This window comes from Orcinus orca, chromosome 9, assembly GCF_937001465.1.
Source record: "Orcinus orca chromosome 9, mOrcOrc1.1, whole genome shotgun sequence".
In the NCBI taxonomy this organism is placed as follows: domain Eukaryota; kingdom Metazoa; phylum Chordata; class Mammalia; order Artiodactyla; family Delphinidae; genus Orcinus; species Orcinus orca.
The window spans coordinates 10,836,912-10,860,671 of record NC_064567.1 but is presented as its reverse complement, the minus strand read 5'-3'; the positions used below and the strand labels follow the sequence as shown (position 1 = coordinate 10,860,671).

The 23,760-nt window shown below is 38.8% G+C and overlaps 1 protein-coding gene across 4 annotated transcripts in view; it reads right to left on the bottom strand.

Annotated features, from left to right (window-relative positions):
• Positions 1-23,760, bottom strand: part of TPK1 (thiamin pyrophosphokinase 1) — a 350,900-nt gene that overhangs the window by 14,067 nt on the left and 313,073 nt on the right. The window contains exon 8 of one of the 4 annotated variants that reach the window (XM_049714732.1): positions 163-7,506. The exons of the other annotated variants lie outside the window; for them this stretch is intronic. Coding sequence (XP_049570689.1) covers positions 7,451-7,506 — 56 coding nt within the window. The 3' untranslated portion in view covers positions 163-7,450. Of the gene's footprint in view, positions 1-162; positions 7,507-23,760 lie in introns of those variants that run through there. 4 annotated transcript variants of the gene reach the window in all.

The window sequence follows — 23,760 nt, the reverse complement described above, 5'->3', positions numbered from 1 at the left end:
AATTAGACTTACTGGACATCATTAACTACTGGAACCACTGTATGCTCTACATCCATCAATTATTCTCTGAAGATGCTTAGCCTCATTGGAGTAATGGCTATACATTAGGAAAATGTGACTCAGATTTCGTTAGCATTAAAGCAAACCATACTACCTCTAAAATCGGTTCACTGTGACTGGTCTTTACAATTTTAACTTTTTGAACTAGAGATCTTAAAAATGTCTTTGTATGTATATACGTGAGACAAACTTTCTATTTAAAAACTGCTAATTTACACTTTAAAACAGGAACTCCTGGCAGGATTATTACTGTTAAAATTGTATCCTATAAAACAGCATTTAGACTTACAGTGGTTCTTGAAACTTTTCAAAAATTAAATTGCTGTATTACATTTTCATTTTCTTAAAGGCAGAAGGTCAAACTATTTCTAGTTTAGAGGTGTAGAGTACATGCAGCATCTACTCTCTTAGCAAGTTTCAAATATTCAATTCAGTATTATTAACTATAGTCATCATGCTGTATATCACATCCCCATGACTTATTTATTTTATAACTGGAAGTTTGTACCTTGTGATCACCTTTACTCATTTCTTCCACCCTCTCACCCCCCACTTCTGGCAATCACCAGTATGTTCTTTGTATCTATGAGACTGGTTTTTAGTGTATTTTTTACATTCCACATATATATCAGATCATCCTGTGTTTGTCTTTCTCTGACTTGCTTCACTTAGCATAATGCTCTCAGAGTCCGTCCATGTTGCTGCAGATGGCAAGGTTTCCTTCTTTTTTATGGCCAAGTAATATTCCTGTGTGGGTGTGCATATTTATAAAATCTCACATTTTCTTTATCCATTCAGCCACTGATGGACACTTAAAGATCTTAAAGTTGTTTCCATGTCTTGGCTATTGTAAATAATACTGCAGTGAACATGGGGGCACAGATATCCTTTCAAGTTAGCATTTTCGTTTCCTTTGGATAAATATCCAGAAGGGGGATTTCTGGGTTAGATAGAAGTTCTGTTTTCAATTTTTTGAGGACCCTCCCTACTGTTCTCCACCATGGCTGCACCAGTTTACATTCCCACCAACAGTGCACAGTGCACGAGGGTTCCCTTCTCTCTACAGCCTTCACAACACTTGTTATCTTGTCTTTTTGATAATAGCCATGCTAACAGGTGTGAGGTGAGTATAACTCACTATGGTTTTGATTTGCATTTCCCTGATGATTAGTGAGGTTGAGCACATTTTCATGTACCAGTTGTCCATCTGTATGTGTCTCATATGGAAAAAAAGTCTATTCAGATCATCTGCCCATTTTTAAAATTTTTTTGCTATTGTATGAGTGCTTTATATATTTTGAATATTAATTCCTTATCTGATATATTGGCAAACATTTTCTCCCTTTTAGTAGGTTGATTTTCAATTTTGTTGATGGTTTCCTTTGCAGAAGATGGCTTCCTTTCCTGCATAGAGGCCTTTTAGTTCAATGTAGTCCCACTTACTACTTTTTTGCTTTTGTTGCCTTTCCTTTTGGGGTCAAATCAAAACAAATCACTGCAGAGTGGATGGCAAGGAGCTTTTTCTGTATGTTTTCTTCTAGGAGTTTTATGGTTCAGGTCTTACGTTAAAATCTTTAATCCATTTTCAGTTCAGTTTTGTGTATGGTATAAGATAGAGGTCTAGTTTCCTTCTTTTTGCATGTGGACATCTAGTTTTCCCAACACGATTTGTTGAAGAGATTGCCCTTTCTCCATTGTATATTTTTGTCTTTTTTGTTGAAAATTAATTGATCATATATGCATGGGTTTATTTCTGGGCTGTTTGGTTCCACTTGACCTATGTGTCTTCTTTTATTTGAAATATAGTTTACAGTCGGGAAGCATGATTCCTCCAGCTTTGTTCTTTTTTTCTTAAGCACTTTTATTGGAGTAAAATTGCTTTATATTGCTCTGTTAGTTGCTGCTTTATAACAAAGTGAATCAGCTATACATAAACATATATCCCCATATCCCCTCCCCCTTGCGTCTCCCTCCCACCCTCCCTATCCCACCCCTCTAGGTGGTCACAAAGCACCGAGCTGATCTCCCTGTGCTATGCGGCAGCTTCCCACTAGCTCTCTGTTTTACATTTGGTAGTGTATAGATGTCCATGCCACTCTCTCACTTCGTCTCAGCTTACCCTTCCCCCTCCCCGTGTCCTCAAGTACATTCTTTATGTCTGCGTCTTTATTCCTGTCCTGCCCCTAGGTTCTTCAGAAACTTTTTTTTTCAGATTCCATATACATGTGTTAGCATACGGTATTTGTTTTTCTCTTTCTAACTTACTTCACTCTGTATGACAGACACTAGGTCCATCCACCTCACCACAAATAACTCAATTTTGTTTCTTTTTATGGCTGAGTAATATTTCATTGTATATATGTGCCACATCTTCTTTATTCATTCATCTGTCGATAGACACTTAGGTTGCTTCCATGCCCTGGCTATTGTAAATAGTGCTGCAAAGAACGTTGTGGTGCATGACTCTTTGAATTATGGTTTTCTAAGAGTATATGCCCAGTAGTGGGATTGCTGGGTCATATGGTAATTCTATTTTTAGTTTTTTAAGGAACCTCCCTATTGTTCTCCATAGTGGCTGTATCAACTTACATTCCCACCAACAGAGCAAGAGGGTTCCCTTTTCTCCACACCCTCTCCAGCATTTATTGTTTGTAGATTTTTTGATGATGGCCACTCTGACCACTGTGAGGTGATACCTCATTGTAGTTTTGATTTGATTTGCATTTCTCTCATGATTACTGATGTTGAGCATCCTTTCATGTGTTTGTTGGCAATCTGTATATCTTCTTTGAAGAAATGTCTATTTAGGTCTTCTGTCCATTTTTGGATTGGGTTGTTTGTTTTTTTGATACTAAGCTGCATGAGCTGCTTGTATATTTTGGAGATTAATCCTTTGTCAGTTGCTTCATTTGCAAATATTTTCTCCCATTCTGAGGATTGTCTTTCTGTCTTCTTTATGGTTTCCTTTGCTGTGCAAAACTTTTAAGTTTCATTAGGTCCCATTTGTTTATTTTTGTTTCCATTTCTCTAGGAGGTGGGTCAAAAAGGATCCTGCTGTGATTTCATAGAGCATTCTGCCTGTTTTCCTCTAAGGGTTTTATAGTGTCTGGCCTTACATTTAAGTCTTTAATCCATTTTGAGCTTACTTTAGTGTATGCTGTTAGGGAGTGTTCTAATTTCATTCTTTTACATGTAGCTGTCCAGTTTTCCCAGCACCACTTGAAGAGGCTGGCTTTTCTCCATTGTATATTCTTGCCTCCTTTATCAAAGATAAGGTGACCATATGTGCATGGGTTTATCTCTGGGCTTTCTATCCTGTTCCATTGATCTATCTTTCTGTTTCTGTGCCAGTACCATACTGTCTTGATTACTGTAGCTTCGTAGTATTGTCTGAAGTCCGGGAGCCTGATTCCTCTAGCTCCATTTGTCTTTCTCAAGATTGCTTTGGCTATTTGGGGTCTTTTGTGTTCCCATACAAATTGGGAAATTTTTTTGTTCTAGTTCTGTGAAAAATGCCATTGGTAGTTTGATAGGGATTACATTGAATCTGCTGATTGCTTTCAGTACTATAGGCATTTTCACAATGTTGATTCTTCCAATCCAAGAACATGGTATATCTCTCCATCTGTCGGTATCATCTTTAATTTCTTTCATCAGTGTCTTATAGTTTTCTGCATACAGGTCTTTTGTCTCCTTAGGTAGATTTATTCCTAGGTATTTTATTCTTTTTGTTGCAATGGTAAATGGGAGTGTTTCCTTAATTTCTCTTTCAGATTTTTCATCATTAGTGTATAGGAATGCAAGACATTTCTGTGCATTAATTTTGCATCCTGCTACTTTACCGAATTCATTGATTAGCTCTAGTAGTTTTCTGGTGGCATCTTTAGGATTCTGTATGTATAGTATCATGTTATCGGCAAACAGTGAAAGCTTTACTTCTTTTCTGATTTGGATTCTTTTTCTTTCTTTTTCGTCTGATTGCTGTGGCTAAAACTTCCAAAACTATGTTGAATAATAGTGGTGAGAATGGGAAACCTTGTCTTGTTCCTGATCTTAGTGGAAATGGTTTCAGTTTTTCACCATTGAGAATGATGTTGGCTGTGGGTTTGTCATATATGGCCTTTATTATGTTAAGTACCCTCTATGCCTACTTTCTGGAGAGTTTTTATCATTAATGTTTGTTGAATTTTGTTGAAAGCTTTTTCTGCATCTATTGAGATGATCATGTGGTTTTTATTCAATTTGTTACTATGGGGTATCACATTGATGATTTGCATACATTGAAGAATCCTTGCATTCCTGGGATAAACCCCACTTGATCATGGTGTATGATCCTTCTAATGTGCTGCTAGATTCTGTTTGCTAATATTTTGTTGAGGATTTTTGCATCTATGTTCATCAGTGATATTGGCCTGTAGTTCTCTTTCTTTGTGACGTCTTTGTCTGGTTTTGGTATCAGGGTGATGGTGGCCTCGTAGAATGTGTTTGGGAGTGTTCCTCCCTCTGCCATGTTTTGAAGAGTTTGAGAAGTATAGGTGTTAGCTCTTCTCTAAATGTTTTATAGATTTTGCCTGTGAAGACATCTGGTCCTGGGCTGTTCTTTGTTGGAAGATTTTTAATCACAGTTTCAATTTCAGTGCTTGTGATTGGTCTTTTTATATTTTGTTTCTTCCTGGTTCAGTCTCAGAAGGCTGTGCTTTTCTAAGTATTTGTCCATTTCTTCCAGGTTGTCCATTTTATTGGCATACAGTTACTTGTAGTAATCTCTCATGATCCTTTGTATTTCTGCAGTGTCAGTTGTTACTTCTCCTTTTTCATTTCTAATTCTGTTGATTTGAGTCTTCCCCCATTTTTTCCTGATCAGTCTGGCTAATGGCTTATCAATTTTGTTTATCTTCTCAAATAACCAGCTTTTAGTTTTATTGATCTTTGCTATTGTGTCCTTCAGTTCTTTTTCATTTATTTCTGATCTGATCATTATGGTTTCTTTCCTCCTGCTAACTGTGTGGTTTTTTGTTCTTCTTTCTCTAATTGCTTTAGGTGTAAGGTTAGGTTGTTTGAGATGTTTCTTATTTCTTGAGGTAGGATTGTATTGCTATAAACTTCCCTCTTAGAACTGCTTTTGCTGCATCCCGTAGGTTTTGGGTCATTGTGTTTTCATTGTCATTTGTTTCTAGGTATTTTTTGATTTCTTCTTTGATTTCTTCAGTGGTCTCTTGGTTATTTACTAGTGTGTTATTTAGCCTCCATGTGTTTGTATTTTTTACAGTTTTTTTTCCTGTAACTGATATCTAGTCTTACAGTGTTGTGGTCAGAAAAGATACTTGATATGATTTCAAGTTTCTAAAATTTACCAAGGCTTGATTTGTGACCTAAGATATGGTCTATCCTGGAGAATGCTCCATGAGTACTTGAGAAGAAAATGTATTTTGCTGTTTTTGGATGGAATGTCCTATAAGTATCAACTAAGTCCATTTTGGTTAATGTGTCATTTAAAGCTTGTGTTTCCTTATTTATTTTCATTTTGGATGATCGATCTGTCCACTGGTGAAAGTGGGGTGGTAAAGTCCTCTACTATGATCATGTTACTGTCGATTTCCCCTTTATGGCTGTTATCATTTGCCTTATGTATTAAGGTGCTCCTATGTTGGGAGCATAAATATTTACAATTGTTGTATCTTCTTCTTGGATCGATCCCTTGATCATCATGTAGTGTCCTTCTCTGTCTCTTGTAATAGTCTTTATTTTAAAGTCTATTTTGTCTGATAAGAGAATTGCCACTCCAGCTTTCTTCTGATTTACATTTGCATGGAATATCTTTTTCCACCCCCTCACTTTCAGTCTGTATGTGTCCGTAGGTTTGAAATGGGTCTCTTGTAGACAGCATAGGCACAGGTCATGTTTTGGGATCCATTCAGCCAGTCTATGTCTTTTGGTGGGAGCATTTAATCCATTTACATTTAAGGTAATTATCGATATGTATGCTCCTATTACCATTTCCCTAATTGTTTTGTGTTTGTATTTGTAGGTCTTTTCCTTCTCTTGTGTTTCCTGCCTAGAAAAGTTCCTTTAGCATTTGTTGTAAAGCAGGTTTGGTGGTACTGAATTCTCTTAGCATTTGCCTGTCTGTAAAGGTTTTAATTTCTCCATCGAATTTGAATGAGATCCTTGCTGGGTAGAGTAATCTTGGTTGTAGGTTTTCCCCTTTCATCACTTTAAATATGTCCTGCCACTCCCTTCTGGCTTGCAGAGTTTCTGCTGAAAGATCAGCTGTTAACCTTATGGGGATTCCCTTGTATGTTATTTGTTGCTTTTCCCTTGCTGCTTTTAATATTTTTCTTTGTATTTAATTTTTGATAGTTTGATTAATATGTGTCTTGGCATGTTTCTCCTTGGATTTATCCTGTATGGAACTCTCTGTGCTTCCTGGACTTGGGTGACTATTTTCTTTCCCGTACTAGGGAAGTTTTCAAGTATAATCTCTTCAAGTATTTTCTCAGTCCCTTTCTTCTTCTCTTCTTCTTCTGGGACCCCTGTAATTTGAATGTTGGTGCATTTAATGTTGTCCCAGAGGTCTCTGAGACTGTCCTCAATTCTTTTCATTCTTTTTTCTTTATTCTGCTCTGCAATAATTATTTACACTATTTTATCTTGCAGGTCACTTATCTGTTCTTCTGCCTCAGTTATTCTGCTATTGATTCCTTTTAGAGTATGTTTAATTTCACTTATTGTGTTGGTCATCATTGTTTGTTTGCTCTTTAGTTCTTTTAGGTCCTTTTTAAACGTTTCTTGTATTTTCACCATTCTATTTCCAAGATTTTGGATCCTCTTACTATCATTACTATGAATACTTTTTCAGGTAGAGTGCCTATTTCCTCCTCATTTGTTTGGTCTGGTGGGTTTTTACCTTGCTCCTTCATCTGCTGTGTGTTTCTCTGTCTTCTCATTTTGCCTGCCTTACTGTGTCTGGGGTCTCATTTTCACAGGCTGCAGGTTTGTAGTTCCTGTTGTTTTTGGTGTCTGCCCCCAGTGGGTAAGGTTGGTTCAGTGGGTTTTGTTGGCTTCCTGGTGGAGGGGACTGGTGCCTGTGTTCTGGTGGATGAGGCTGGATCTTGTCTTTCTGGTGGGCAGGACTGCGTCCGGTAGTGTGTTTGGGGTGTCTGTGACCTTATTATGATTTTAGGCCGCCTCTCTGCTAATGGGTGGGGCTGTGTTCCTGCCCTGCTAGTTGTTTGGCATGGGGCGTCTAGCACTGGAGCTTGCTGGTCATTGAAGTGGAGCTGGGTCTTGGCATGGAGATGGAGATCTCTGGGAGAATTCTTGCCGATTGATATTATGAGGGGCTGGGAGGTCTATGGTGGAGCAATGTCCTGAACTTGGCTCTCCCACGTCAGAGGCTCATGTCTGACACCCCGGCGGAGCAGCAAGACCCTGTCAGCCACACAGCTCAGAAGAAAAGGGAGAAAAGAAAAAAAGAAAGAAGTAAAAAATAAAGTTATTAAAATAAAAAATTAAAAATAAAAAGAATAGAGCAACCAAACCAATACACAAATCCACCAATGATAACAAGCACTAAAAAGTATACTAAAAAATATCAGACAGACAGAACCGTAGGACAGATGATAAAAGTGAACCTATACAGACAAAATCACACAAAGAAGCATACACATACACACTCACAAAAAGAGAAAAAGTTAATAATATATAGAGATATAAAAAAATAAAAGAGAGCAACCAAAGCAATAAACAAATCTACCAATGATAATAAGCTCTAAATACTAAACTAAGATAAACATAAAACTAGAAACAAATTATACACAAAGCAAACCCCAAGTTTACAGCTGCTCCCAAAGTTCACTGCCTCAGTTTTGGGATGATTCGTTGTCTATTCAGGTATTCCACAGATATAGGTACATCAAGTTGACTGTGGAGATTTAATCCGGTGCTCCTGAGGCTGCTGGGAGAGATTTCCCTTTCTCTTCTTTGTTCGCACAGCTCCTGGGGTTCAGCTTTGGATTTGGCCCCGCCTCTGCGTGTAGGTCGCCGGAGGGCGATTGTTTTTCACCCAGACAGGACGGGGTTAAAGGAGCAGCTGATTAGGGTGCTCTGGCTCACTCAGGCCTGGGGGAGGGAGGGGTACGGAATGCAGGGCGAGCCTGCCACAGCAGAGGCCAGCGTGATGTTGCAGCAGTCTGAGGCATGCTGTGTGTTTTCCTGGGGAAGTTGTCCCTGGATCACGGGACCCTGGCAGTGGCGGGCTGCACAGGCTCCTGGGAAGAGAGGTGTGGATAGTGACCTGTGCTTGCACACAGGATTCTTGGTGGCTGCAGCAGCAGTGTTAGTGTTTCATGCCCATCTCTGGTATCTGCACTGATAGCCACGGCTCACATCCATCTCTGGAGCTCGTTTAGGCGGTGCTCTGAATTCCCTCTCCTTGTGCACCCTGAAACAATGGTCTCTTGCCTCTTTGGCAGTTCCAGACTTCTTCCTGGCTAGCTGTGGAGCACTGGCCCCCTTCAGGCTGTGTTCATGCAGCCAGTCCTCTCCCTGGGGTCTGACGTCCAAAGCCGGAGCCTCAGCTCCCAGCCCCCATCTGCCCCAGTGGGTAAGCAAACAAGCCTCTCAGGCTGGTGAGTGCTGGTTGGCTCCAATCTTCTGTGCAAGAATCTCTCTGCTTTGCCCTCTGCACCCCTGTTGCTGTGCTCTCCTCCGTGGCTCCGAAGCTTCCCCCTCCACCACCTGCAGTCTCTGCCCGCGAAGGGGCTTCCTAGTGTGTGGAAACTTTCCCCCTTCACAGCTCCCTCCTAGAGGTGCAGGTCCCATCCCTATTCTTTTGTCTCTGTTTGTTTTTCCTTTTTTCTTTTGCACTACCAAGGTACGTGGGGAGTTTTTTGCCTTTTGGGAAGCCTGAGGTCCTCTGCCAGCATTCAGTAGGTGTTCTGTAGGAGTTGTTCCACATATAGACGCATTTCTGATGTATTTGTGGGGAGGAAGGTGATCTCCGTGTCTTACTGCTCTGCCATCTTGAAGGTCCTCCCCCAGCTTTGTTCCTAAGATTGCTTTGGCAATTCAAGGTCTTTCTTTTGTGGTTCCATACAAATTTTATGATTGTTTGTGAAAAATGCCACTGGAATTTTGATAGAAAATTCATTGCACTCCCTGAGTAGTATGAACATTTTAACAATATTCTTCCAATCCATGAGTGTGGAATATCTTTTGATTTATTTTAGTCTTCAATTTCTTTTAACAATGTCTTATAGTCTTCAGTGTAGAGATCTTTCACCTCCTTGGTTAAATTTATTTCTAGGTATTTAATGTTTTATGAAACTGTAAATGAGATTTTCTTAATTCCTCGTTCTGATAATTCATTATTAGTACATGGAAGCAGAACAAATTTTTTATATTGATTTTTGTATCCTACAACTTTACTGAATTCATTTATTAGTTCTAACACTTTTTTGGTGAAGTCTTAGGGTTTTCTCCACGTAATAATCATGTCATCTGCAAATAGTAACAGTTTTACTTTTTCCTTTCCAACTTGGATGCCTTTTTTTTTCTTGCTTAATTAATTGTTCTGGCTAGGACTTCCAACACTATGTTGAATAAAAGTGCTGAGAGTGAGCCATTTTATATTAATTTAATCCAATATACCTAAAATATTATCATTTTAACATGTCTTATCGAGATGTTTCACTTTTTCATACTAAGTCTTTGAAATCTGGTATGTATATATACTTGCAGCATATCTTAATTTGGACAAGTCACATTTTAAGTGTTGAAGAGCAATAAGTAGCTAATGGTTACTGTATTGATTAGACAGTACAGATTCTAGGTTACTGAGGTGGGAACTATATTTAAGATTCAATTATCTGTTTCTCCAGAGGAACATTATTTAATTATACAGATACTGATTTTCATTTCACCTGCAGATATGGAGTGATAGAGTCTCATGTTATAAAGGTACTATTACATTTAAAGTAAGCATATCAAATCCATTTGAAATGATTTCCCCTTATTATAGGAATGGATCAAGAAACACTCAGATACTTAACATGTGCTCAGCAGTGAGAGAGACTGAGTCCTCTGCCCTTCAAGTTGAAAGTTTAAAAATATGTAGCAAAACTGTAGAAAAAAACCCTGAAACTGCAAAATTTAAACAAACCTAACATAAAATTACAAATAGGGTATATATTATCAATACATCCTGTAATGAATATAATGACTCCTTCCTGGACATGTAGCAGATAGTCCTTTAATTGTACTCCTTACCCCAAATCGTCACCTCTCCTTCCCACTCGTCTAAATGTCTTGTCTGATCATGTCTCTCTCATGTGAAAGAATTACTCATGGACTCCAGTTGCCTATAACCTCCCTGCCCCCCACCCTAAACATCATGGCCTGACATTAAGGCCCTTCATCATCTAGTTCCTCCCCTATAACCTACTTGCCAGCCACCCCATGCTACTTGCTATTCCCTTAATAAACCTAAATGTAAGACCAGATACTACAAAACTCTTAGAGGAAAACATAGGCAGAACACTCTTGACAGAAATCACAGCAATATCTTTTTGGATACACCTCCTAGAATAATGAAAATAAAAACAAAAATAAACAATTATATTTATGGGACCTAATTAAACTTAAAAGCTTTTGCACAGCAAAGGAAACTGTAAACAGGACGAAAAGACAACCCACAGAATGGCAGAAAATAAATATTTGCAAACGAAGTGACTGACAAGGGGTTAATCTCCAAAATATAGAAACAGCTCACACAGCTCAATATCAAAACAAACAAACAACCCAATCAAAAAATGGGCAGAAAATCTAAATAGACATTTCTCCAAAGAAGACATACAGATAGCCAAAAAGCACATGAAAAGATGCTCCACGACACTAATTATTAGAGAAATGCAAATCAAAATTATAATGAGGCATCACCTCACACCAGTCAGAATGGCCATCATCAAAAAGTCTACAAACAATAAATGCTGGAGAGGATGTGGAGAAAAGGGAACCCTCCTACACTGTTACCACTATGGAGAACAGTAAGGAGGTTCCTTAAAAAACTAAAAATAGAACTACAATATGATCCAGCAATCCCACTCCTGGGCATATATCTGGAGGTAACCATAATTTGAAAAGATACATGCACCCTAATGTTCATAGCAGCACTATTTACAATAGCCAAGACATGGAAGCAACCTAAATGTCCATCGACAGAGGAATGGATAAAAAAGATGTGGTACATAAATACAATGGAGTATTACCCAGCCATAAAAAAGAACAAAATAATGTCATTTGCAGGGACACGGATGGACATAGAGATTATCATACTAAGTGAAGTCAAACAAAGACAGATATCATATGACATCACTTATACATAGAATCTAAAAAGATGATACAGATGAACTTATCTACAAAACAGAAACAGACTCACAGACTCTGAAAACAAACTTATGGTTACCAAAGGGAAAGGTTGGGGGAGGGATAAATTAGGAGTTTGGGATTAACATATACACACTACTGTATATAAAATAGATAATCAACAAGGACCTACTATATAGCACAGGGAACTCGCCACAATACTCTGTAATAACCTATATGGGAAAAGAATCTGAAAAAGAATGGATATATGCATAACTGAATCACTTTGCTGTACATCTGAAACTAATATAATATTGTAAATCAACTATATCCCAATGTAAAATTATCTGAAGAGACTATTAAAATACTTTTTCAACTAAAAAAAAAAAAATATCAGGAACTTCCTATCCCCGTGAAAAGATTTGCTGTCTCCCCTCCTTTTGGAACTTACCCAGTCTTTTCTATGCTTGTTGTGTCCTTCAAGGCTAAAGTCAAATATCATCTTCTAGTCTGTGCATCTCTCTTTGATTCTATATCCCACTATAGGCTGAATTAATAATTCTTTTCCATTTATAAGTGGCTTGGTTGCTTCCTTAGAATATACTTTGTATTAAAAGTTGGCCATTTAGACGCCTCTTCTATGGCAGGCAAAGTACAGGGTGAGTCTGAAACACCTTGTTCCAGAAAACAAGAGTGCTCAGAAAAATTTAGGGCACTTTGAGATAGAGAAGAATACTGAGAGTGATGCAAATAACACATTCAGTAATAAATAGAATCCCCAAAGGCACGTGGAGAGAGGAAAATCTCTTCTTTACAGAAGACTGCCAACTACTAAAGGAATGAGCAACAGAAGAAGAATATCAGCAAGGCACCATTTTGCAGCTTCCAGTGTGATAACTGGTTCAGGCACGGAACGTCAGTGGATGCTAAAGCCACAGGGTCAAATGTTGGGGAGCAAGGTATTTACAGTCTCCAACTAAACTCCATGTAGTACTTTTAATTAAAATAATAATATCATCTTAACCAAATGATCAAGCTTAGCATCACCAGTAAAAGGACAAACTGACCTTATGTGCCTTCTGATATGATGAAGGGATGAATACATCATTTATTGTAATAATTTTTGCCAAAAAGGCTTAAGCTGAATATAATCATGGGGAAACTATCAGACCAATGCAGAATGTGAAGCTCTTGACAAGTTAGCAGGCCTGAGCTATTCAAAAGTGTCAGTGTCAAGGAAGACTGAAAAGAGATTTTCTGGATTAAAAGAGACTAAACAGACAACTAAAAGCAATGCATGGTTTTTTTAGTAGATTTTTAAAAAGTTATAAAGAGCATTACAGGTAAAACTAAGGAATATGAATATAGACTGCATAACACTCTTCTATCAGTGTTATTTTTTTGGAATAGATAATAGCACTGTAGTTTTGTAGGAAAAATATCTTTTCTTTTAGGAGGTACAAACTGAAGAATTTCAGGGGTTAAATATCATGTATTCGGCATAGTCTCAACTGGTTCAGAAAGCTAAATACACACGCAGAGAAAAGGAAATATAGAAGAATGTTAACAGCTAATAAATCTGGGTGAAAAGAGTATAGATTTTGCTGTATTGTTAAAATCTTCTGTAGGTTTGAAATGTTTCAGCATTAAAATTCAATATTAAAATTTGGACAAAAATTTGGGAAACAGGCTAAGAACTTGTGGACGGAAAGTGTTTTTGTCTTGTTCACCTCGATTCCCCCCAAACTGAAGTGATGCCGTTATCATGCGTAAAGTAGCTAGCTAGTGGGAACATGCTGTAAAGCACAGGAAGCCCAGCTCGGTGCTCTGTGACGACCTAGAGGGGTAAGATGGGGGGAGGGGGTGGAAGGGAGGTCTAAGTGGGAGGGGATACAGGTATACATAGCGCTGATTCACGTCACTGTACAGCAGAAACTAACACAACACTGTAAAGCAATTATATGCCAATTAAAAAAAAAAGGAAAGCAAGAAATGCTCACTGATTTGAAGTGCATTAAAATAAATCCTAATTGAAAAAAATGCATGCCAAATTTAGGAGAAGTCACCTAGCCAGTGATATCTGCATCACAGCTTCTTGGAAGAGCCTAAGAGAGATGCAGAGCGCTCAGCCTGGTATGTGGGAGAGAGTCCTTCCTTTGTCAACTTATTGAAGCTCACCAAGGATAACCTCTGCTTACACTTATTGATGCAGGGGGACCTGAAAATTAACCCAAATTATGTACCAGAACGTCTTAGTGCCAGGGAAAATGAGAAGAGGAGACTTATTCATTGTTATGCAGGCTCTGATAACAAGTCCTCAGCTTTGCTTTCTTTTAGGACATTATCTCTCAAAATCCTGATCTGCCAAAGACTCCTCCCAAGGTGAGCACTCACTCGTCACCTCTCTATCTTGACAACTAATCCTTTCTTGGACTCAAGTGTCTAAGGAAGGGCTCTTATAATTCTGTTTGAGAGTGGCTGCATTTATCTTCATCTCTCACAAGTCACACATTCTCCTTGCCCTTGGATCAGGGCCGGCAGTCATTAGAAGGCTTCTGATGTTCAATTATTCTTCCATCTTCACATTTCCTGTGCTATGACTCAGCCTGCTGTCCAAAAAACAATCAGACCAAGAAAACGCTGGTGCTTGGAGGAATCAAAGCTAATTTGGCCAGCTAGAAAACATCTCCCAGCATTAGGCTTCTCCAAAGCAAACAAAATTTGTTATTATTTTTCTTTGTTAGAAAGAAAATGTGTTATATCGTTAGCACTGAATTCTACTCCCAGGTCCCATGTTGCAGTTAAAGAGTCCATCAGAGTTGTTTTTAGGGAAAATCCAAAAAAAACCAAAAACACAAAAAAACTTACTGGGTTTATGAAATAAAAAGGGCAGTCCGAATCCAAAAAATGTGACCTATTTACATTCATTATTAGTGGCAAAATGAATGATCTGTGTAGAACTGGCCAAAAGTTTTCAGTGTGAAAAGTCTGTATCAGATTTAAATGTACATGCAAAGAGGGGGATGCTAATCTGTCCAAAGGCTGCTCTGAGTTGATTTACTTTGCTCTGTTTCCTTCACCTCCTGGGGCCCTGCCCTGCCACCTGTGGACACTGGCACGCCCCCAAAACATTCACACAAGTGGGAGAATGATGGCTATATATGGCAAAAACCATCCCAATCTGTTGCTGACTGGCTGTAGAACACTGGGCAAGTCATCTTGTGCCGCTGGCCTCAGTGCCAACCCTGAAAACAGGGTTGAATTTTCCATTATAATATGCTATGGCTTTTGCTGAAAGTTCCTTAGGTGACCTCAGCATCTATGAGCAAAGTGCCAATAATACCTGTCCACAGTTATCTCTAACGCAGCTGTTGTAAAGGTGAATGAGTTAACGTCTGTGAAGGGCTTTGACTTCTCCATGCAAGTACTGAAAATCTGTTGTATTATTATCATCATTTCATCTGCACGGAGGAAGCTTTAAAGTGGCATTTGCTTCTATCCTTCAAATGTCAACAGAGATTATTATAAGTACATCAAACAAATGGAAATGGCGCAGAAAGTGAAGAAAGAAAATATGTGAGGTAGCAAATTATAATTACTTAACATCAGTCTCAAACCTGCAGGTGATATCCACACAATCCATGTTCTTTTAGAATTTACCAGTCAAACCAGATAACCCCCAACAGACTGACAAGTAAAAAAAGCCATACAAACATTATGCTCAGAAAAAGGCATAAACATATTGGGAGAACTGTTACAGGATGCTGCCCCTCTTCCTATGACTTGAGAAAGAGGGACGAGATTAGAAGATTGAAATGTGTTGGGTTGGAAAAAGACGGCGGCACCCCCCAAAACTGCTTTGAAGGACATAACTCACTTGAATAAGATTTGATTAAGCCAGTCTATGAGCCAGCCTATTTTATACCTCATGTATAAGCTGATCTGACATCTGTAACAACTAGGATATATGTTGTTATAATTGGTGAAGACATCTATTAACCTTATCAATAACCATATAGATTTCAACTAGCTATAGTATGTTATGCGTAGGATGTGGATTAAAGCTGTCACCTTGGGTATAGATGGAAGTGGCGAAAGTGTGGAAATCATAAAGGCAAAGACACATTTTGGCTTGTGACATCAGAGAGGACAAGTTCCGAGGCATCCACGCAAACAAAGCCAGGCGGCTCTAAAGGGGTTGAAGGCCTGGTAAGTCTGCTTTACAATCCACGTTACTGCTCTGGGATGCCTCGTCAGACAAAAATGCTTTCTGGTTTAGTGAAAAGTAAGTTTCTTACAATGTTTTAATGCCAAGCTAATAGTGTATGTTACTTAAGTTTGATAAATATGATAGTCATTAAAAATGAAGACTCTGCAGCAATATAGAAAAATTTCCTAACAGACATGTAAGAGAAAAAGTCGCATTTCAAACTATGTACATTGATCACAACTGGGAAAATATGTGCATGCATGTAAATTTAAATTTTCTTGTTACATTTTAAAAAATAATAAATGGGAAAAAAAAAGAATGGCATGGATTTTCATATAACCCATGTGAAGAGGGAATGCCCCCTTAGGGGGACGAACAGAACCACTGTGGAGAACGGTTTACAAATTCTGAACACATGGTGCCTCTATTATGTTACAGTGAGGGTATTTTTGAAAATACCTGTAGTATCACATATATTTACACATACCCTCACTCCAACACCCACACCAATATGTGAAAAAAACTATTTCCACCACCTAGGCAGCTTAGAAACATCCCCGCATATACTGACAAATCTCAGGAATGAAGAGGAGCTGCTATTAGAAGTTGCTTCTCTATATGTGGCTGGCGAAGACCTAGTTAAATTAATCCAAGGACTCTGAGTCTTTGAGTTTACAAAAGCTCCTGAAGTTCTGAAAGATATGCCATGTAAATCCCTCCAAGATTCTGGCTCAACCTTTTTTTTTTTTTATTGGAGTATAATTGCTTTACAATGGTGTGTTAGTTTCTGCTTTATAACAAAGTGAATCAGTTATACATATACATATGTTCCCATATCTCTTCCCTCTTGCGTCTCCCTCCCACCCTCCCTATCCCACCCCTCTAGGTGGTTACAGAGCACCGAGCTGATCTCCCTGTGCTATGCGGCTGCTTCCCACTAGCTAGCTACCTTACGTTTGGTATGTCCACGCCTCTCGCTTTGTCACAGCTCACCCTTCCCCCTCCCCATATCCTCAAGTCCATTCTCTAGTAGGTCTGCGTCTTTATTCCTGTCTTACCCCTAGGTTCTTCATGACATTTTTTTTTCTTAAATTCCATATATATGTGTTAGCATACGGTATTTGTCTTTCTCTTTCTGACTGACTTCACTCTGTACGACAGACTCTAGGTCCATCCACCTCACTACAAATAGCTTTAGTCAGACCAACTGCTCCCCTGAGGGGACACCTTGCTGATGAAATACCCGCTTCGCTCTCGAAGGCATCTTCCCTGCTGCCCGGGGCCTTGCCTGGTAACCTGCTTTCCTCTTTGGCTCTACCAGCTGCTCCCCTCTGGATTAGATGTCAACTCCAGTTTCTCCAGACCTCCCCTCCCCCCCTGTCCCATGCTTTTACCTACCAGGGACATCAATACAACTGGACTTCTGACACATGTCAGCCTGAACCTATGTGAGACTCTTGAAAATGAAACCCCAGTGGTCACAGTGGCTTTTCACTGCCTTGTTGAAAAATATTTACAAAACAGAAATAGCAGATGAGTGTTTACCATCAAAACAAAGTTCATTCAATTATGGGGCTATTTTTAGAACAGAATTTCATTTAGTGAAAGTCTGACCACTGTCTTTTAGGAAAACAGCATTTAACTCAAATGCTTTATTATTAACAGAAATGATTTGTTAGAGCAAAGGTAATAAAACACTGTTTTAAGACTCTGTCCATAAATGTATAAATATATATGCTTGCTCCTAATATATTTCATCATGACCTATTTCCATTTTTAATTTCCCCTCACTGATATACAGTGATAATATTTCATATTAGAAACAGCAGGCATCTTACCATATCACTATTCTAATGAGTCTGAAAATATTAGCCATTCTTAAAAGCAAGCTACTTTAATTCACAATTAATATATTCCCTCCTACTTTAGTTATAATAATCAATCCATTTTTCAATATTCATACCATGGATCCTTTCCTGCTGACAGCTTTTACTTTTCTCTTTTCTTGACAGACCTTCTCGGCATTAACTATTTGCATACAAAGTTGCATACTATATTATACCAAGCTCACATATAAAACTTTCTATTTAGCATTTACTATATTACTGGAGTGGTGGCATGTACTTTCTACCTCACACATTAAATATGCAAATGTCTTTTTCTCCCCATCAGGTATATGACTTGCTCTAACTTCTTTTACCATAGAATTTCTAATCTGGAAGGGACCTTACCTATGATCTAGCTCAGTGCTTTGACAAAGATAAAAAATGGAGCTGCTCCTACTTTGACCAGTTAGGATACCAGGCTCAGAACTCTGTCCACTTGGCTTTACCCCCACTCCCAAACTAAGGTGGCCTTACAGAAACTGCTAGGAGTCAGAGCTTCAGAGAATGTAGTCCGAGAACCGCTGGTCTAATATCCAATCCCTTCAAGTCAAGACTGGGAAGCCAATTCAAGATACCTTGTTGACCTAAGGTACGCCCAGCACCAGAATCCAAGTCTACTGACTTCCAGCTCAGTGTGCTTTCTGCTTTCACACAGTCAAACTCTGGGACCAACACATTGATGGGCTCTCCAGGACCATTTTCAGATTGGCTGATCAAAGTTAAACGATTTTGAGCTACATAGTGAATATTTAAGTTGCCTGAAATGTAGCGATGTTACCTAAATGTTTCTAAAGCTCAGTCACAAAAGAGAAAAAAGTGATTCTTGTAGACTGACCAATGTTGTAGGTGTCAGGCCAGCAGCAAAACTGAGTCAGCAGTTTCTCACCCTTTATCTTCAAAGAAGCCACAGAGCATGGAAGCAGAGCATAAAGGGCTTAACCTAAGAACTTTTTACTGCATTTTCTTATTTAGATGATGCACTAATTCCTTCATAAAACACTGTCTATAAGAGTGTTTCTCTTATTGTCAGTGTTAGCCACTGTTTAATAAAGTAGTACTAACAGTCTAGACAAAGGAGAAAGAACTTGAGCCAACAGGCTTAGCTGCTCGGACATGGTTCAATACTGGGCTTTTTAGTAAAAACATTTTGCTATATCTATAGAAAACGCATTAGATAAAAATTAAAGTGAAATTCAGTGAATCTACATTCACTTTTAATATGGAAAGATTATTTCATGGTATAGAAGAAAGACTTAAATGACAGAGCCTTTATTTGTAATTCTAAGGAAATTGATCTCTATCATTAGAGAACATGAAAAAAAATCATTTGAAATGAATGGCTATATTTGCAACTTTCAGAATGAAAATTAATGTTTCAAAATATCTGACATCAATTTTACCCAAATCAGATGATTATAACATTTTTATAAAAAAATATTTGGAGGGAGGGATGGAGAATGGCAAATTTTTTGTTATGTTGAAAAAAAAATCATTCCTTAAAAACTGAGATATACAGTTCTTACAAGCTAAAGTTACATCAAAGCTGCAGGTTAAGAAGTGATACTTATGTGGCATGATATGGGCAGATTTACAGCTTTCTAATCTATTTGGTAAAAACAGTCATTACTAAAATTGAACTTATTTTTAAAAACTCTTAAATCACAAGTATATACATACAGAAGTAGCTTGAGAATGTCTTTTCTGTATTAGCGATTAAGAAGTAAACAATCCCATACGGTCCCCGCAAGCATCTAGGCTGACAGAGTGCAGATCCATGGCTTTCCCCGTTCCTCCGACGACACGTGGCATCTAGTCGGTGAGAGGGTTCACGGGGAGGCACCTCTGATTCTGGCCCTCATTGTGCCTTGCTGGTGAGCAGGGTCTAAGCTACACATTTTGGTCCCATCAGGAGTGGATGAAGCATGCCAAACCACCCTCTTGATGGTTACAACTGTGACTTCTCACTTTTCTACTCTTAATCAAAGACATTTTTTCAAGAAACAATCTGGGGCAGTTAATATCTCTTTCCATATTCTTCATCTCAGTCATCTGGAAAAAAAATGTATTTGATCTGGGCTCCTTTGGACCTCACTCATGAATGCTCACTACAATGCCTGTGGTGTCCTCTGATTACTGGCAGATCCCTTGCTGCAGAGATGACGGACACAGTTGTGATGTCTCTCTTCTCTACACTTAGTAGCAGAGCTTTGCCAGGGAGTGACTACAGATCGGCTTCTCCTTGGGCACTTGCAGCCACCCGATGGATCTGGAATAACATCTGTCTCTGATCCTGGCCTTGGGGCGGGTTCACTTCTGAGCAGTGGCCAGGAAGCCTCCTGTGTCAGTTACATTCTACTAGTGCTACAGTGTCCCATTTTCTATGTACTGATGGACATGGCAGTGATTGATGTCTGTTTCCTTTCTTCAGAATCAAAGGGGCATTTCCTACAGTATGCACTGCAGGACTGTGGGGTGGGGCCAAGTCATGGTGGGCATGAATCTGATAAAACCTCTCTATTCTGGCCCTTATTCCATAGAAGTCTTATCCTTCCAAATAAGCCCAGAGATACTAACAACCTATCTCAGTCCCCGTTTCCCAGTCAAGGGATGAAGAAACCATCTTGGCAGATTGTTTTTCCTTCTAAACATCTTGGGCCGAGGGATGAGCATCCTCTAGATCTGGGCGTGACTGTAGGCATCTGGACACACATCCGCCTCTGACGGGCACCCTGGTGAACTCCTTCCAGGCGCCCTCCTAGACATTTTGCCTGAGACAGTGATTGATCTCTTCTTGATTCAGGATTTAAATGTGCTTCAACATTCTAAATAAATGCTACTTTGTTGACTATAACTGCTATTTGGTAGTTCTTTTTCTCCCTATGCTGCCCTAATATTTAAAATTTTTAAATCAAAAAGGAATAGATTTTTAAAAATTTTGCCACAAATACCAAGTGCTTTTTTAAACAGTAGTTAGTCCTATATGGCTCTTATAATGTGCAGTGCAAGAATGGTGGTGTGTTTTAGCATTAACGTAGCTTACGTAAATGATTTTATACATCATGGAAAAAAGCCTGTAAAATCAAAGTAAAAAAGTTATCTTTAAAATAAAAGGCTCACATATTAATCATATTGAACTTTAAGTTCATGACCCTCAAATGCAGAGGTTTAATGCACCATGAAATTAATATACTGGTACAATTATATACTGGTATAATATAATGTCTGCAGGCAGAGACATTAAATTTTTAACAGTGCAATTGACTGCATGTAGTTCAACCTTCAAACATGACGCTTGTGAAAAATTGCAAAAGACATGCTCCTGGTATGTGATATATGTTACTGGTTTCTGAAATGCTAAGATAAAAGATCTACTTCCTGTTTTGATTTAGCCAAAACCCAGTGTGCGAAAGGATTTACACAGCCTCAAAAACAGTTAAGAGGCCATTGTAGGAAATACAAAAATAGCAGACCATCTTCTGGTCTAAGTTTCTCCCATATGGCTAATTCATGACATTTGGAGTTAAAGAGATAATCACAATGGGAAAGAAAAAAAAAATGCACCTTAAAGGCCTTTTTATAAAAAAGAGTATAGTAAATTTCTATTGGGTTGACTTGCTATTTTAGGATACCTGAAATCTCTGTCTCTTTGTGTACCCATGATTTTTTTTTTTTTTTTTTTTTTGTGGTACGCGGGCCTCTCACTGTTGTGGCCTCTCCCGTTGCAGAGCAAAGGCTCCGGACACGCAGGCTCAGCGGCCATGGCTCACGGGCCCAGCCGCTCCGCGGCATGTGGGATCTTCCCGGACCGGGGCACGAACCTGCGTCCCCTGAATCGGCAGCTGGACTCTCAACCACTGCGCCACCAGGGAAGCCCCGCATGACTTTTTTTTAACATTTTAAAAAAATATGAAAAAGGGCAGTTACTGTAATCTACATTCATATGCTTTATAAGACTAATTCTTAGGGGTAGGGTGGGAAGTTGTATGTATAGTTTGAAAAAAATATTCTTAAAATTGCAGGGTGTTATTTATTTACTTTTTTTAATTCCTTTGGTTTTTTTTGGCACACAGTGTGGTATGTGGGATCTTAGTTCCCCAACCAGGGATTGAACCCGTGCCTCCTGCAATGGAAGCCTGGAGTCTTAAGCCTGGAGTCTTCCCCACCAGGGAAGTCCCCTTAATCTCTTTTTAAGTGCAAAATTTATTGTGAAAATTCAGACATTAAGGGTGATATTTTAATGTTTATTAAAATGAGTCATGAATTTTAAAAAGCTAAGAAACACCGGAATAAGCAGGCATTCAATAAGAATGTTGAAAGGGGCTACCCCAATCCATGATTTGTTGTGGTAATGGACTTACTGTGTTCTATAGTTGAAGACTCTGACATTATAACACATCCTGACAGGGGTCCTAGCTGGAAAAAAGGGTTCAGTATATGTGCAAATGGAGAGCCTTGGTGCTATGAAAAAAGAACTTGATGAAAATGAGGTGAGGAAAGCTATAATTATGCTTAAGCACTGTTCTCAATTTGTAGAAGATAGTCTGCCCGTTCAACAAACTCCAGTAAAAACAAGGAATCCCTAACTGTTTACATTATACAAAAGTACTAATATTAAAAATATTATTTCTAAAGTTCACTCACTACTCAGAATCATGTAAGCCCGGGAGAGACCAGGTTTGTTTTGCTCTCCATCGTACTGTACACTTAGCAGAGTACTGGGTCTAGAGTGGACTTCCTATAAATATTTATTGAATGAATAAATGAATATCTGAATAAAACAACCAACATAAAGACTTAACAATGACTTTGGTACCCATGACAATAAGTATCTGACCTGGAACTGGGTGTCTGCCCTACCAACATCCACCCAGGCTGTGGGTCTAGGTGTCAGGTAATTCATCCAGAAAGCCAAGACACGGACCACCCCACACTACGCTTTGATATTTATTCTCCCTGAGCTCTCAAATCAAGGATCTTTTACTGACTTCTCTTCCTAGAACTCAGAATTTCCTTACATGGTTATTACAATGGAAGCATAGTAACCCCAGATGTTCCAGAACTTATTTAATATTGCTTCCAGGTCACCTGACAGGTGAGTCCAGAAGCACCAGGGGGAAGGAAAGAAGAACTTGCCTCAGTGGCCAGAACCCTGTTCCCATTTTATCCCTTTTCATCCTTTGAGATCATTAGCAACTTCAGATTACCTTTGATCCATAAAATACCACACATCCATGGACAGAACTTTGAGAAATGTTGTGTTTCTGATAAACTAAGTGTTCTGTTAAGCTTTTCACTTCAGCACAACATTTATGTAGAAGTCATGACTCTTCCTGGCTGGTATCAAGGTGTTTCCTTCATTAGATGCAAAAAGCACTTTCTCTATGGCTCAGTGGTTTTACTACTGGAGGGAAACATCCCATTAAATTTTTCCGTCAGGCAGGAAGGAGAAGAGAGATTCATTATGTGAAGAGAGGCAAGGTAAAGGTTTACTATATAATCAGTCAATGGTAATACACCCTTGCTTCTCTAATCAGGGAAACTGCTCCCTGCGTACCTTATGGGAACAAGGGAATTTCTGGAATAGTAACAATAACCCTAAAAGTATGAGTGTTCTGATATAACATTAATCATAACATTTAGCATGCCTTATGGTTATACAGTTATAAGTTTAAGCTCTCCTTAAACTCTCTTAAGCCTGAATAGCCAGTATGAATAATAGATGTTCACAATAGGTTTATTATGGTTTTATACAGCTCTGTGGAGTAATTCATGGAAGGTTTGGGTTAACATCCTGCATTATTTGAACTCTCTGATTCTAGATTTGAAAGACAAATGTGCAACATGCTTGAGGATGGGCAGTTCTTAGATCAATGAAAGTGAGGACACTGGATTGGAAACCAAGTCTCGGGTAGCTGAGACAGCCCTCACCCTGCCTGGGATCCCAGTTCCAGTCTTGCTAGGTGATGTGTTAAGTCTGTATGTTCTGAGACATCTGGCCTGCTGCTCCTCTTCCACAGCTTGGGGTTACCTTATGCAAGGTGCAAAACAATGAAGCAATTTTAAAAAAAACTTCTCCTTTACAGTGCAGCTTGAATTTCCATTTTAGTTCCTGAAATGTATTCCTACAAATGTCCTTATGCCCATTCCATCATTGACTATTTCCTGGGTCTCTTCTGTCTCCCGAGTTCTATATTCTCTTAACTGAAGGAATAATAGATTCTAAGCAAAAGGCCATTTTAA